This window comes from Bos indicus x Bos taurus, chromosome 1, assembly GCF_003369695.1.
Source record: "Bos indicus x Bos taurus breed Angus x Brahman F1 hybrid chromosome 1, Bos_hybrid_MaternalHap_v2.0, whole genome shotgun sequence".
NCBI classification, from domain to species: Eukaryota; Metazoa; Chordata; class Mammalia; order Artiodactyla; family Bovidae; genus Bos; species Bos indicus x Bos taurus.
Window position 1 is genome coordinate 35,794,097 of NC_040076.1, and position 16,964 is coordinate 35,811,060.

At 39.1% G+C, this 16,964-nt stretch overlaps 1 protein-coding gene, 1 long non-coding RNA gene and 1 pseudogene across 2 annotated transcripts in view; 1 reads left to right on the forward strand and 2 right to left on the reverse strand.

The window, feature by feature from the left end:
* The window catches only part of LOC113899256, a 31,618-nt gene extending 24,355 nt beyond the window's left edge, over window positions 1-7,263 (forward strand). Inside the window, exon 2 of the long non-coding RNA XR_003512889.1 lies at window positions 7,096-7,263. This is a non-coding gene — a long non-coding RNA (uncharacterized LOC113899256). The remainder of the gene's footprint in view (window positions 1-7,095) is intronic.
* On the reverse strand, window positions 5,704-5,810 carry LOC113899778 (annotated as a pseudogene).
* Window positions 7,264-9,895: 2,632 nt separating the features above from the next.
* Window positions 9,896-16,873, reverse strand: CGGBP1 (CGG triplet repeat binding protein 1). Its single transcript, XM_027552946.1, has 3 exons — window positions 16,619-16,873; window positions 15,829-16,033; window positions 9,896-13,950 (listed from the first exon to the last, which is right to left on the reverse strand). The coding sequence occupies exon 3, from the start codon at window positions 13,929-13,931 to the stop codon at window positions 13,428-13,430; it is 504 nt and encodes a 167-aa protein (XP_027408747.1). The 5' UTR covers window positions 13,932-13,950; window positions 15,829-16,033; window positions 16,619-16,873; the 3' UTR covers window positions 9,896-13,427.
* Window positions 16,874-16,964: the final 91 nt, after the last annotated feature.

Consider the following 16,964-nt stretch of genomic DNA (forward strand, 5'->3'; position numbering starts at 1 on the left):
CGGGAGAAATATCAATAACCTCAGATATGCAGATGACACCACCCTTATGGCAGAAAGTGAAAAAGAACTCAAAAGCCTCTTGATGAAAGTGAAAGTGGAGAGTGAAAAAGTTGGCTTAAAGCTCAACATTCAGAAAACGAAGATCATGGCATCTGGTCCCATCACTTCATGGGAAATAGATGGGGAAACAGTGGAAACAGTGTCAGACTTTATTTTTGGGGCTCCAAAATCACTGCAGATGGTGACTGCAACCATGAAATTAAAAGACGCTTACTCCTTGGAAGGAAAGTTATGACCAACCTAGATAGCATATTCAAAAGCAGAGACATTACTTTGCCAACAAAGGTTCGTCTAGTCAAGGCTATGGTTTTTCCTGTGGTCATGTATGGATGTGAGAGTTGGACTGTGAAGAAGGCTGAGCGCCAAAGAATTGATGCTTTTGAACTGTGGTGTTGGAAAAGACTCTTGAGAGTCCCTTGGACTGCAGGGAGATCCAACCAGTCCATTCTGAAGGAGATCAGCCCTGGGATTTCTTTGGAAGGAATGATGCTAAAGCTGAAACTCCAGTACCTTGGCCATCTCATGCGAAGAGTTGACTCATTGGAAAAGACGGTGATGCTGGGAGGGATTGGTGGCAGGAGGAGAAGGGGACGACAGAGGATGAGATGGCTGGATGGCATCACTGACTCGATGGACGTGAGCCTGAGTGAACTCTGGGAGTTGGTGATGGACAGGGAGGCCTGGCGTGCTGCAATTCATAGGGTCGCAAAGAGACGGACACGACTGAGTGACTGAACTGAAAGTTCACTGCCCTAAAGACTTTCTAGAGGGAAATCTTCCTAGATGATGAAGCAGCACACATCAATATGCCTTGTCATCCAGGAAAATTACCTCTTACTATTACTTCTGTAGGAACACAGTTCAACTCCCAAACTTGTCCTTTCACTAAAGCCTGGAGTTCAGTCATCAGAGGAGGAAGAGAATAGAAGGTTGCATGATGGAGATTAAAATTTGACTTCATCTCTAGGATTCCATCACCTGGGCAGGGAGGCTGGGATCTGCAGTTCCCTGTCTGCAGGTTTGGTAAGCAGCTAGCCATTCTGTGCCACACCATGTTTTGTGTTTTGTCATATTTGTGTAGCATTACATGGTGCCTTTGAGGATTTTGCTGTACCTGAGTCTTACAAGTACTATTATTTCCTTGGTATGTTTTACATTCACTTGCTTTTTATATTTCAAAAGATTTATTTAAAGAGAAAGCTATTAAAACTGTAGTTGGAAAGTCAAAGTGAAATATCCATGAATAGGACTTAACTATAAAAATAAATGTACTGAAAACAAAAATTTGTGCACATGGTGAGGAATGAGAATGCTTTTTGTAAAAGGGAAAGGAAGTTGGACAGGTTGTCTTAAAGCATTCATGGCTTTTCATTGGCTGAGTCCTAGCTAGGAAAGTATGGTGTCTTTCTTTTTCCTGTTGGGTTCTGCCATCATTACCATCATTACAGGCTTTGAGAGCTCCCCCTTCTGATCTTTAGGCTGTATTTTGATTGAGGTTTCTCTTTATTAATTTTTAAATTTGTCACCCTTCTCTCTGTGACTTTAAAGAAACTGAAAGTACTTAGATAAGAGATTTTCAACAACTTGATTTTTGAGTTCTTCAAAAATTGTTTCTGATTACTTGTTGCCAGATCCCAATTATGCACATATGGATTCCAATCAGCTATTTAGTTCTCAAATACGAATGAGCATCTATGAATCACTATCTACTTAAATAATGTTTCCAATTAGGAAGAGATAGATTAAATTTAAGCAGTCAAAATAGAAGAGCCTGGAAGAAAGAAAGACAGTGCAAGAGCAGAAGAAAGCTTTTAAAACATTAGTTGTCACAAGATAGAATTCTGCAGTCATACACCTGAAATGGGGTGCTATGAAAAGAAAATGTTCAGAAAACAAGATAGGGGTCTTAGAAATCAAAAACAGGATGGAATAAATGAAGGAGAATAAATTATCAAAGAAATAATATGAATGTAATACAAAATAATATGTATTCCATTTGTTTCCTTGGAGACCTTCTTTCCTTGCCCTCTTTCCTTTTGTGCCAACCTGAACCTGTTTTTCTGTAGATTCAATACAATTGTTATTGTTCAGTTGCTAAGCTGTGTCCAACGCTTTGTGACCCAATGGACTATAGCATGCCAGGATCCTCTGTCCTCCACTATCTCCCAGAGTTTGCTCAAATTCATGTCCCTTGAGTTGGTGATGCTATTTAATCATCTCACCCTCTGCCATCCCCTTTGCCTTTTGCTTTCAGTCTTTCCCAGCATCAGGGTCTTTTCCAAAGAGCTGGCTCTTTGCACCAAGTGGCCAAAGTATTGTATCTTCAGCAACATTCCTTCCAATGACTATTCAAGTTGATTTCCTTTAGGATCAAAAAAGCAAGAGAGTTCCAGAAAAACATCTATTTCTGCTTTATTGACTATGCCAAAGCCTTTGATGTGGATCACAATAGACTGTGTGCATCACAGTAGACTGTGGATCACAATAGACTGTGGAAGATTCTGAAAGAGATGGGAATACCAGACCACCTGACCTGCCTCTTGAGAAATCTGTATGCAGGTCAGGAAGCAACAGTTAGAACTGGACATGGAACAACAGACTGATTCCAAATAGGAAAAGGAGTACGTCAAGGCTGTATATTGTCACCCTGCTTATTTAACTTACATGCCGAGTACATCATGAGAAACACTGGGCTAGATGAAGCATAAGCTGCAATCAAGATTGCCAGGAGAAACATCCATAACCTCAGATATGCAGATGACAACACCCTTATGGCAGAAAGTGAAAAAGAACTAAAGAGCCTCTTGAAGAAAGTGAAAGTGGAGAGTGAAAAAGTTGGCTTAAGTTCAACATTCAGAAAACTAAGATCATGGCATCCGGTCCCATCACTTCATGGCAAATAGATGAGGAAACAGTGGAAACAGTGGCTGACTTTATTTTGGGGGGCTCCAAAGTCATTGCAGATGGTGACTGCAGCCATGAAATTAAAAGACACTTACTCCTTGGAAGGAAAGTTATGACCAACCTAGATAGCATATTCAAAAGCAGAGACATTACTTTGCCAGCAAAGGTCTGCCTAGTCAAAGCTGTGGTTTTTCCAGTAGTCATGTATGGATGTGAGAGTTGGACTGTGAAGAAAGCTGAGCATTGAAGAATTGATGCTTTTGAACTGTGGTGTTGGAGAAGACTCTTGAGAGTCCCTTGGACTGCAAGGAGATCCCATCAGTCCATCCTAAAGGAGATGAGTCCTGAGTGTTCATTGGAAGAACTGATGTTGAAGCTGAAACTCCAATATTTTGGCCACCTGATGGGAAGACCTGACTCATTTGAAAAGACCCAGATGCTGGGAAATATTGAGGGCAGGAGGAGAAGGGGACGACAGAGGATGAGATGGCTGGATGGCATCACTGACTCAATGGACATGAGTTTGGGTAAACGCCAGGAGTTAGTGATGGACAGGGAGGCCTGGCGTGTTGCAGTCCATGGATTGCAAAGAGTTGGACATGACTGAGTCACTAAACTGAACTGAACTGAGGATTGACTAATCTCTTTGCAGTCCAAGCGACTTTCAAGAGTCTTCTCTAGCACCACAACTTGAAAGCATCAATTCTTCAGTGCTTCTTTATGGTCCAAGTCTCACATCTGTACACGACTACCATAATATTGATTATACGGACCTTTCTTGGCAAAGTGATGTCTCTATTTTTTAATATGCTGTCTAGGTTTGTCATAACTTTCCTTCCAAGAAGCAAGGGTCTTAGTTTCATGGCGGCTCTCACCATCCACAGTGATTTTGGAGCCCCACAAAATAAAATCTGTCATAACTTCCACTTTTCCCCATTCTATTTGCCATGCAGTATTTTGGCTGCCTCATGCGAAGAGTTGACTCATTGGAAAAGACTCTGATGCTGGGAGGGATTGGGGGAAAGAGGAGAAGGGGACGACAGAGGATGAAATGGCTGGATGGCATCACTGACTCGATGGACGTGAGTCTCAGTGAACTCCGGGAGTTGGTGATGGACAGGGAGGTCTGGCGTGCTGCAATTCATAGGGTCGCAAAGAGTCAGACATGACTGAGTGACTAAACTGACCTGATCTGATCTGATTTGCCATAAAGTGATGGGACCAGATGCCACGATCTTTGTTTTTTGAACATTTTTTCACTCTCCTTGTTGTTGTTGTTCAATGACTAAGTCATGTTTGACTCTTTGTGACTCTGCTAAGAATCACTGCAGCAAGCCAGCCTCCCTGTCCATCAGCAGCTCCTGGAGCTTGCTCAAACCATGTCCATAGAGTTGGTGATGCCATCCAACCATCTCATTCTCTGTTGTCCCCTTCTCCTCTTGCCTTCAATCTTTCCCAGCATCGGGATCTTTTCCAAGGAGTCAGTTCTTTGCATCAGGTGGCCAAAGTTTTGGAGTTTCAGCTTCAAATGAATATTCAGGACTGATTTCCTTTAGGATGGACTGGTTGGATCTCCTTGCAGGCCAAGGGACTCTCAAGAGTCTTCTCCAATACCACAGTTTAAAAGCATCAATTCTTCAGCACTCAGCTTTCTTTATAGTCCAACTCTCACATCCATACGTGACTACTGGAAAAGCCATAGCTTTGACTACACGGTTGTTGGCAAAGTAATATCTCTGCTTTTTAATATTCTGTTTAGGTTGGTCATAGCTTAAAAGAACAAGTGTCTTTTAATTTCATGACTGCAGTCAGCGTCTGCAGTGATATTAGAGCCCAAAAATATCAAGTCTTTCACTGTTTCCATTGTTTCCCCACGTGTTTGCCATGAAGTAATGAGACCGGATGCTCTGATCTTTGTTTGTTGAGTTTTAAGCCAGCTTTTTCACTCTCCTCTTTCACTTTCATTAAAAGGCTCTTTAGTTTTTTGCTTTCTGCCATGAGGGTGGTGTCATCTGCATATCTGAGATTATTGATATTTCTCCTGGCAATCTTGATTCCAGCTTGTGCTTCATCCGGCCCATCATTTCGCATGTTGTACTCTGCATATAAGTGAAATAAGCTGGATGAGAATATACAGCCTTGATGTACTCCTTTTCTAATTTGGAACCAGTCTGTTTTTCAGTGCCCCTTTATAACTGTTGCTTCTTGACCTGCAGAGAGATTTCTTAGGAGGCAGGTCAGGTGGTTTGGTATTCCCATCTCTTGAATTTTCCGCAGTTTGTTGTGATCCACACAAAGGCTTTAGTATAGTCAATGAAGCATAAATAGATGTTTTTCTGCAATTCCCTAGCTTCCTTTATGATCCAGCAGATGTTGGCAATTTTTTCTCTGGTTCCTTTGCCTTTTCTAAATCCAGTTTGTACATCTAGAATGTCTCAGTTCACATAGTGCTGAAGCCTAGCTTGAAGGATTTTAAACATTACCTTGCTAGTGTGTGAAACACGGGCAATTGTACAGTAGTTTAAACATTCTTTTGCACTGCCCTTCTTTGGGATTAGAATGAAAACTGACCTTTACCAGTCATGTGGCCGCTGCTGTTTTCCAAACTTGCTTACATATGAGTGCAGCACTCTAAGTGCCTCATCTTTTAGGATTTTAAATAGCTCAGCTGGAATTCTGTCACCTTGCGTAGCTTTGTAGTAGTGCTTCTTAAGGCCCATTTGATTGCACAAGCCAGGTACATCTAAAAGTGTGAATTAATGACTACATGGAATCTAGTTTTCAATTAGCAATAATCGCGCCTCGGATAAACCTCATTGGCTACGATACTGCCACTGCGCAAAGCTTACATGGAATCTAGACATGAATTTCCTACTTACAACTCTTGTGATCTCACAGTGAGTTGATAATATTCTGTGTTAGTCAAGGAATAGTTGTGCTATTCTTAAATAGCATAAAAATCCACAAGGGAAGAAGATGAAAAAGCATCAGAGGAGAAAAAGGAAATCAGATAGGAAAGAAAATTTAGGGACTGATGGCCGTTGGTAACAGGGAAAGACTGTATCTTATTTGTTTTGTGTTACTATTATACTAAGTATTGGGTTGGCCACAATGTTTGTTCCATGAATGTGGAAAAATGTGAAGAAACATAGTGGCCAACCCAACAGTAAAGAAACTACTGTTGTGCTATGGGGGTAAGCAAGGAGATGTTAGGTCATCCCCTAGTAGAAAAAGAGTATTCAGAAAAATGTTCATTCCACAATAGCAACCTTCATGGAGAGGAACAGAATTAAATTACCAATGATTATCAGACATGGAGTTCCAGTCCTGATATAGTGCTGGTTTTCTGAAGTAGGATATTAAGGTGTTACATAGAGAAACTACCCAGTGATATTTTATGACATTCATCTTATTATCCTTACCTGACAGATTAGGAAATACCTACAGGGTTTTAGCAGTTTAATATTAGATTTATATTTGTCATAGTTATTATTGAAACATTGTGTAGTAGTCCTTATAACTGCTGTAAAAAACTAGAAAATTTAGGCTATTTATAGAATACAGATACTAAAGTCATAATTTTGAAACTGATTCCCCATTACATACTTAGAAATGCATAACTTGGGGAAAAGAAAATGACTTTACTTTGTAAATATACAACTAAATTTTATGAAGGTAAATTTTAAAGAATTTAAAATGATGTATAAAAATATTTGTTCATCTATTAAAATTTTTTAGTAATCTCCTTAATAAGGTAGATGAATTATGTGATATTGCTACTCTTTACAGTTTGGATATAACTGTTATGGTAGCATGTTTCAATGAAGTCTACTATTTATTCTATGTGTGTGACACAGATAACATGTGCTTGTTTTAAGTCAACATACAAGAGTGTGTAAAACAAGGTAAATATTGCCCCCAGCCCCATTCAATACCACCACTTGTTAGTAATCTTAATCTGAATCATCTGGTGTATGTTTGTTTTTTTTTTACCACATAAAAACATATTGTGCTTTGCATAACATTGTTTTTCTCCTCCAAAATACACTTTGTATTTATATGTGCGTGTGCGTGTGTGTGTATACATATATATAAATTTAACATTGTGTCTCTTTTAATCTATTCTTTTAGATCACTCGAATAGTGTCATGATGGTGGGCTGCCATCTGTGGGGTCACACAGAGTTGGATATGACTGAAGCAACTTAGCAGCAGCAGCAGCCAGTACTGCTGGATTCATAGCACTTGCAGTTTTTTTTATGATTATAATATTAAAATGAACTTTTAACGTGTATCTTTATACATTTGCTATTTTCTGTCTGATATATTCATAAAAGTGGAATTTGTTAGATTAAAAGGAATGCATAAAATTATTATTACTACTGAATAGGTACTAAATGAGCATAGTAAGAAAAAAATAAAGTCACTGTGTTCTATTACATATTGATTCCTTGTATGCTTAAACAGACAAGATTGTAGAATCTGTCATCTGATATATGCATCAACTCGGGAGGTTGGATCATAATCATCATTAGTGTCTAATCGATGAAGTACATCAGTGACTATCTTGACATCCAGTATTCAATGACACTTGATTTATCATGGGCATTGCAGGAAAATGTGGCAGGTTCTTATATTACAGGCATTTATATTGGTTGGTCCCATTGTTGAATAGGGCTTCCTTGGTGGTTCAGATGGTAAAGAATCTGCCTGCAATGCAGAAGACCCTGGTTCTATCCCAGGTTTGGGAATATCTCCTGGAGAAGGGAATGGCAACCCACTCTAGTGTATTCTGGCCTGGAGAATTCCATGGACCGAGGAGCCTGGTGAGCTACAGTCAGTGGGGTCACAAAGAGACATGACTGAGTGACTCACACTTTCACTGTTGAACAGATTTTAATATAGAAATTCATATTTTATGGATAAAACACACTACCAGATTTTCAAAGGATATGAAGACAATTTGAGAATTTTCATTTTTATTGCTTCTGTACAAAATAAGACTGGGACAATCAAGATAAAATCAATGATAAGTGTTTTGTTGGTAATTTACTAGTCTTACAAGGAATTGGTTTAAAGAGGTTGGCTAGAAAAGACATTCGCTCTTCCACTCTTCTGCCCCCATCGCTGTGTTGTGGCAACAAATCTTTATTTTCTCTCATGTATCCCCAGTGGCTAGAGTAGCTTCAAGCACACGATAAGAACTAAGTACTAGTTGATTGCATATTACTCATGTTTAACCAAGAACTTGAAGCCATGAACTTTTATGATTCCAATCAAGAGTGCGCCAAGCATTCATCCTAAGTAGTATGCATATAAAACAAGTGAAATCAAGTAACATGATGGAAGTCATGCCATACGTATAAAATGCATGACAAGTCCTGTTCTATTTGCTAGTTTTAATCTTCACTGGGCTAGGTTAGCTAGTCTGATCCCAGGAACATTTTTGCATCATGAGATACCATATTATAGGTGCATGCTGCTGCTGCTGCTGCTGAGTCACTTCAGTCATGTTCAACTCTGTGTGACCCCATAGACGACAGCCCACCAGGCTCCCCCGTCCCTCGGATTCTCCAGGCAAGAACACTGGAGTGGGTTGCCATTTCCTCCTCCAATGCATGAAAGTGAAAAGTGAAAGTGAAGTCGCCCAGTCGTGTCTGACTCTTAGCAACCCCATGGACTGCAGCCTACCAGGCTCCTCCATCCATGGGATTTTCCAGGCTAGAGTACTGGAGTGGGTTGCCATTGCCTTCTCCGTTATAGGTGCATAATACAACTCAATTTACACAGAAAAGGAACTATTATGAAACTCAAAAGCACATACATTCAATTGGTTTACATTTAATAAAGGTTATGATGAGATTCTTTAGGCAAAATGAAGATAAGTCTCTGATGGTTTGGAGATACTAAACTGGAAACAAGAGTATTGACAAATTTCTTAAGGCCCTACCTACCATTTTGACTTCAGAAAAAAAACAAGTCAATTACTTTATAAATTCACTGAAAGTCGAAGTCGCTCAGTCGTGTCTGACTCTTTGCAACCCCATGGACTATATAGCCTGTTAGGCTCCTCCATCCATGGGATTTTCCAGGCAATACTAGAGTGAATTGCCATTTCCTTCTCCAGGTGATCTTCCCAACCCAGGGATGGAACCCGGGTCTCTCGAATTGCAAGCAGACTCTTTACCGACTGAGCTGCCAGGGAATCACCAAAAATATAAATTCATTAATATTTTACAAATAGCAGTAAATAGGACTATTTGCCCTCAAAACTATGTAAAATAAGACAGTTTCCACTTCTATACATTTTCCTCCAGTGCTGAATAAGGATATAGCAAATCTTTCAAAATCCCACTAAAACTTATGAGATGCAAATTAGGACCTTGTCTTCCATTGTTAGTAGTTCTAAAGGTAGAAAATTATAGTATGTTTCCAATTAAAAGTACTGATTAAGTGTATTTAAATATTACCTATATAATTTTAGGGGAAAGGGGCTATCTGTAGCTATGATGTGAATTTGATTTGACAGAATGTATGCTTTGATACTGGGGGTAAGGACCAATAATCCTTCAGAGATGTAACTAGTAGGAAAATAAATCTATACTCATAAAATTTTATTATCTGTTGGAATTATGAAATATATGCTGCTGTTGCATCGCTTCAGTCGTGTCCGACTGTGTGTGACCCCACAGACGGCAGCCCACCAGGCTCCCCTGTCCTTGGGATTCTCCAGGCAAGAACACTGGAGTGGGTTGCCATCTCCTTCTCCAATGCATGAAAGTGAAAAGTGAAAGTGAAGTCGCTCAGTCGTGTCCAACTCTTAGCGACCCCATGGACTGCAGCCCACCAGGCTCCTCCGTCCATGGGATTTTCCAGGCAAGAGTACTGGAGTGGGGCTATTGACCCACAAAACAAAACATGCTTTCAAAAAATTCTGAAATAATTTTTGAAATTTATTTCTAAAAGTCACAGAGACAAAACTTTAAAAGCAACAATTTATAGTAAGTATACATGCATGAGCAAAAAAAATAAGCAAGGGAATACACAAATGAACATAGTAAAATTTTAATGAATACAGTATTCTGGATATAAGTAGAATACCACTACGTAAGAACTGTATTTACCTCAGAAATCTATGGTAGTATGGATTGAGATAAACCAGGCTTAGGATAGTCACTTCACTATTCACATTTTAATCAGGGTGGACTAGAAGCCAAAACATTTTAGGCTAAGATTCTCAATTAAATTATAGAATGAATTTTCTATTTAATAAACATGTTTGAAAGTGATCTGTACTCATTTAAAGGCAGCTGGGGCAAGTCAAACCACAGAGAGCCCTTACAAAGACTAAGCACCAAATGACAAATTGTGGCTTTTGTTTTGGGCCACCTTACAGTTTTTTAAAATGTATTTTCCATTAACATTTACATACAGATTCTTTTCAGGCAAAAGATCTGACTGTGGAACTTTCTGCTTGAAGATCTTGCCAACTGTCACTTACAATAGTTTTTAAGCAATGAATACTTCTGAACAATCCCAAGCCGATACTTAATTGGTTAGTTTTAAGATGCAGAACTTTAAAGTATTTTGGTCCCTGAAAAGTCATTAGGGCCAAATGCCTTAACTGGAAGTAGCATTTGTTTAAAATAAAAGAAGTCTTACTCAAAGATGATAATGAATAAAATAACTATTTAGGCTCCAATACGCAATCTTTCTAAATTTTCACCCTGTAAGAAATGATTATAATGTCTTTCAGGCTTGCTATATGCCCCAGAGAATCAAAAGAAACCAATAAGGAATTTAACATTTCAACAAGTTAGGAACTATTTACTGTAAGCATATAGTGAAATTCTGGAAGACATACTACCATACTTTGAGAAAACGCTATTTTAACAGGTAAGCATGTGTTGAAGGCAGTTTATAAACGAAACGTAACAAATCTTATCTTTATGCATACAACTTATAAAATAGAAAAAAATGTGCTATTTTTTTCCAATAGTATAGCATCACACTAACACTATAGTTAAGATTGAAAGCGTCTGTACACATGTCCACTACACGCCACTGCAGCATATGCCTCTTAGATATTGTTTGTTATCCAACGTATGCCAACCATGGTTTCACAGATTTGTACCAGTTTGAGCAGGCTAACACAATCATTCTGCCTTATCTATTTAACTATGAAGTAAAGTTAACCAGTTTCAGGGAACGAAAAATTTCACAATCAGTAAAGAAACATATTAAACCTCCACAACAGGATGGAAAACGCTTCTAAGGACATGATATAATTCTAACAGGATAGATTATGCCTCTAGATATAGTGAATGTGTGAAAAGTTAGGAGCCTGGAGAAATACATCAAACTATAGGGGACCTAAATGACTACCAAATTAGGTTTAACTACTAAATACTCGAATGTGAACTACTGGTGTTTTTCTGGTACATCCTCCAGTTTACTGCTGAGGACTACTCAGAGCTGTTCTGCCACTACGTGTTTGCTGTCAGTGCAAACTAGCATCTACATAGGGAGCTGTCTGATTCATGAGTCTTGAAAAAATCAGAATGATTGTTTATCTAACCTTATCTTTGTATTCCAAAAAGAACACTATAAAACTCAATTATTTTCCTAGCTTTGTAGATCTTGTACCATCTTAGATAATTCAAATCAAACATGGTTGCCTGCAAACCTTTTATTAGAGGAAGTAAAAACAAAGTACATTTTGGTTATGTTTTGCTGCTGGTCTCCTCTTGCATGTGCTTTATCAAGGAGAGCACTATTCTGGGCATTAATTGTGCTACTTTAACGTAACTGAACATGAGAAAATCTGGTAGCTCAAATTTTGACAAGTGATTTTTTTTTTTTGGTGGCAGGCTTGTTTAAAAACAACCAAAAAACCTCACATAAATCTAAAATCAGATGGGCACTTTGACAATCCAAACTAGGAACTTAAATCTACCAAAAAAGATATAGAAAGCTGTTTCTGAAAAACATCTTTTTCTTACTCACTTTGGCTTTTTTAAAATGAAGATTTGCGGTAAAATGATCTCAAGGATAGCTCCCTCTACATCACATAGGGCATCAATTATCAGTGCTTTAATAGAAATATATTTTATAAACCCTTTTAACTTGAATGTTTTCAAAGAATTTAAGACTTTTTTCTTAAAGCTCTAGTCCAAGTTTTCCGCTGTTCAATTTTTAAAAAATATATTTTGGGTATCCAACAAAGATGACAACTGGGCTAAGCTACTTTAATAACCTTACAGGATAGTGAAGTTCAGATAGAGCTCATTTCCTGAACATGGTTGACCTTTAACAGAACTGATTTATTTCCTCACCCAAACAGTTATGCAGGATACTGCCAGATCGCCACTACAAAAAAACCTTGCCAGTATTTCTAGACAATGGTTTATCATCTATGTTTAAAAACCTTGTACCACCAGAGGCAAAGCACATAGAAATGAAAGTAAGTACACTTATTTCTAGTCTATTTATCTAAACTTTTATAAAATCATATGGAAAATTAACGCATAAAAAGTAATCTCCTTATTATCTGATTTGTCAGCCAAAAAGTAATTGCTAATTCTCTGTAAAAACAGGAAACTCAATCATAGAACATCTACTTGTTTAAATTAAAATGCCAATCTTGAAGTTTTTTAATACCATGACATAAAAAAAGAAGTCTGCAAATTAAGGATGACACTTGAAATGAAAGCTATGTTTCAAAAATCTGTTTATAGTTAGAGACTAAAATCGTATCACTGCAAAATTCCCAGTGGCTTTGGCACTGCCAGTAAGATTTCAGTCTTTTGGTCACTTGAAGCTGCTACTAAATACAACAAGAAGCCTTAAAAAAAAAAAAGGGGGATAAAGACAGTGAGGAACTGAAGGATAGTTAAGGTAACTATATCATATACAAGTAAAGCACAGTCTGCAATAAACAGTCTTTTTCTGCTAGGAATCTGAAGATGTAAGAATAGTTTCCCACCCTCCCTTCTTTTTTGAGGATCCTCTAATCAGGGAAATAATTTCTTTAAGTTACTGTGAGTGGTATTGCCTGGCAGCAGCTTCAATTTCCTAAGCTAGTCGTCAATCCAAGTAATTAAGTAATCTCACAAGGAATAATTATACATGGCAACAGGGTAAAAAAGCAGGGCAGTTCTTCCATGCACAAACATTTCAGGAGAAAAACCATCAATTTTAAAGATAACCATCAGGTTCCAGGTATCCTAGCACACTCTAAACCCTAAGTTTTGCTTTACACCATTGGTGACTAAAATTAACAATACATTTTGCAGTGAGTTTTTTTTTTTTTAATTTTTTGCCTGCCACTGTATATACATTGCAAAACTATTCTGCATCACATGATTTAAAATGAAATAAATATAAAAATGAACCACACAATCAACACATAACTTTTAATACTCCACATTATTTATCTTGATCACAATGGTGGTAACCTCCTTGTCAACAATCTTGTGAGTTAAGGAGCTGATTCTCATTCTCGTATCCATCAGGCAGGTATGCTCTCCTCAGTTGGTCTGACTTGGGTATGGAGCCTCCATTCTTCACATGGCGAGACAGGAAAGCACGGACTGCTGGATGATCAGCCTTCTCAAGTGGGATATTGGCTTCCAGGCACATTTTCACAAAGTCCTGGATAACACTGACTTTCTCTGTTTGCGCAGTACTGTTGCACTGAAGCGATGCAGTTAGAGGCCTCTGCTTCTTTCTCACATTCTGCTCTTCAAATTCTGCCTTCCTCTTGGTATGAGTCTTTGACTTGAGGTGGTCACTAATGGCAGACTTGCGAACATGATTCAGAACCACATTGCAAGAAGTGCAGAAGAGCTTTCCTCCATCTTCGTGCAGCTCACCTCCAAACTCAGTGACTCGATCCAGGGGGGTCACATACAAAGCAGTCTTAGAACGGTTTCGAGCAGGTGGTGCTGTTACTACAAATCGTTCCATTCTGACTTTGAATGGGGTTCTTTTAAGATAAGAGAAACAAAGGTAAGCGTTATAACACTTCATGCAGGAAGCAAAAATAAAAGGTAGGTTTAAACATTTTAAGATTAAAAGCTTCAGAAAATTTAATTCAAATTATTATTAATAGACTTGTCTATTAAGTTTTAACTTACCTGAAATATGTTAAGGGAAGGGAAAACCAGAGCAAATTACTAGTAACAACTAAGTCCATTCCTTGATTTTGATGACATTAAATTCTAACCATTAAAAAAGAACTCCAACTATCATAGATGTCACTATCCTTTAGAAAAATCTAACCACAGGTCTACATTAATGGTATCAATTGTATGAATCTGAGCTAATTTAGATGTGTGTTCAATTTTAAAAGAACTTTGTTCCTGTCACAATTCTGGAACGACAGATTTTAGGAAAACAACTGCAAGGAATTATGTACAAAATTTATTCAAACAGGTGAGCCATTAAGCTGGTATAATTCTATATGGAGATGAATATAATTTCTAAAGTTGTTCTGAGAATAAAGAAAGTAAAAGTCAAGAAAGGACACAGGCCAAATGTGATTAAAAGCAGCAACAATGACATTAAATTTTACAGTCAAAATATAGAGCTCAAATTAGTCTAATGTATATACACCTCTACTAAGACACCTTTCCAAAAAGTGATAGTCAAGCTATGCAAAGTAGCTTTTCTAACACTTTTGTTTACATCAAAGAGTAATGTTTATATTTGCTAATATTTCATTTATTAACTATTAAGTTAGACCAAAACTAAGAACTTAACACAGTATCTCATACATGATGGATGCTCAATCACAGTTTGTTTGATATGGGATAATAAGTGATCATTTTCACAAATATTTAACTCAGAAACAACTTAATAATTTCTCAATTTATCCCAACAACAGATTTTTCTGATCATTGCCAAAATCATAAGGTTATGGCCACTGAAATCTTGAGATAACAAAGGTTGTAAATGATAACCATTTGTTGGATTAAACTCTTAAATTAGTCCAGATAAAAGAAACTGAAGTGAATTTCATAGATTTCAGGACGGAATTCTGTTCCGTTTAAATAAACTAGAGAAAAATTCCCAGGTGTGTTCTGAAGAACTATGCTTTATAAGCATAATAAAAAACATTGGAGTATTCCATTAATCTATGCTACAGAATTCATAGCTGATTAACATGAAATATCTCAAAAGAATTTATGTATTAGACACCTGTGGACATAACCTCAGAGAACTCAACATTTCCCAGTATTCTTGGAAAGTTTAGGCTGTAATAGGTTTAATTTTTTTTTCCAATAAAAATCTGTTAACCCAAGGCTTTCATGTGTCAAATATTATTTAGGATATAGGTTTTCAATTGCAGAAGACAATTCCTGCGTACTTAACAGTGAATTACCACTACACATATTTGTACTTTATGGTATGTGTTGTAGAATCTTATACCAAGTCAGTCCCAATTATAATGAATGGTTCCAACCTCTTTATGGAAAACATTACATATTTGTGACTAGTGATGCTTAAATCATTCTATGTTTAAAGTCTATCTTTGGATTTCAAACTGTAAACAATTACCTGTTCGTTATTCTCTGAAGCATAAAACACGCAATCACTTGTGTTAATATGAAAGGCCTATTCATTACAAAATCTTGTAAGTTTTTTAGTACATTTGTGTTACTGCAGAGGCAAGTATCTACCCAGTAGAGGTTGCTCGAGTTTACAGAACCGAAGAACAAAAGTGTTTACCATAGAAGTAAAGATATTTTAAACGAGGAAGTTAAAAAGTTAAGGCCAGTAATTGGCCAACAAAAGAAAAGAAGCAAATCATTTACTGGATAAAAATAAAACTCATCAGAAGTTTTCAAGTTTAAATGTTTACCGGATGAGTTTCCAGTTTTTTTCGTCTTGATACCTAGCAGTGAAGGGTCTCCAGCGCAAAACCAAAGACGCATTAAATCCTGGCACTTTCCGTTTGTTCAAACCCGGATATGCCTTCAAATCAGTTTTTCAACAAGTGGTGATGGGGAAACAGTTTCTGGGCTTGCACCCTATTTTCCCTGAGGTGCTGGGAAGTCATGCCTTTACTGTAAAACACGAAAAACAAATGGAAAGAAAAAATGGAGGGGGGGAAGAAGAGTGGATGAAAAAAAACGAAGAACGTCCACACCAGCCACCACGCAGGTGTGTTTAAAATCATCCTAGTTAAGTCCATAAATCCGGATCCCAACGTTTACCCCAGCTCTCCTCAGCCCAGTCCCTCCTCAGTCGTCCGCCCCGATCTGAGCCTCCTCGAGTGCCCCAGCCCCAGGGATCGGGAGGAGGGAAAGGCGGGGCTCGCGACGCTCCCGGCGTCTAGACTCCCTCCTCCCGCGCGGAGCCCAGCACGCCGGCGTCTCACCGCCCCTGCCCGCTAGCTGGGTAGGGCCGAGTCCCAGCTGCCGGCCGTGGGCCCGGGAACTCAACAGCCGAGTTGGCGGCAGTCTCAAGGGAGGAGGCGGCAGGCGCCTGGCGGAGGCGGCCGCTGTCAGGTTTCCCGTCCCCTCCCTCTTCCTCCCGCCGACAACGGCGCCCCGGCCCCGCCCCCGGCTCCCGCTCGGGACGGAAGGCCCCGGGCCCAAAGCCCGCACCAACGGCCGGGCCCACCCTCGGCCTCCCTAGCTTCTCGGTACCGTAGGATCTGGGCCGTCGCTAGGGGAAGTGGACGATACACGGCCGGAAAGGAAAGGAGGAGGAAGAATAGGAGGAGCAATAGGGAGAGGGAGGAGGACCAGCCGCCGCCGCCACCGCCGCCGTCGCCGCCGCTGTTGCACGAACGAGCCCCGCGGCGGCCGCCGTGTCCCCCGCCGCGCCCCGTCCTCCTGTGCCGCCAGTGGCAGAGCTCGTAGGCGGCCCCCAGCAACCGCCGAGCAACATTGACCAACGGACTCCAAGTCTATCAAACAGACGGCAAATTTGACCAATAATGGTAGAAGGGCGGACATGTGCATGATTGGCGGCTAGCATCCTCCAATGAAA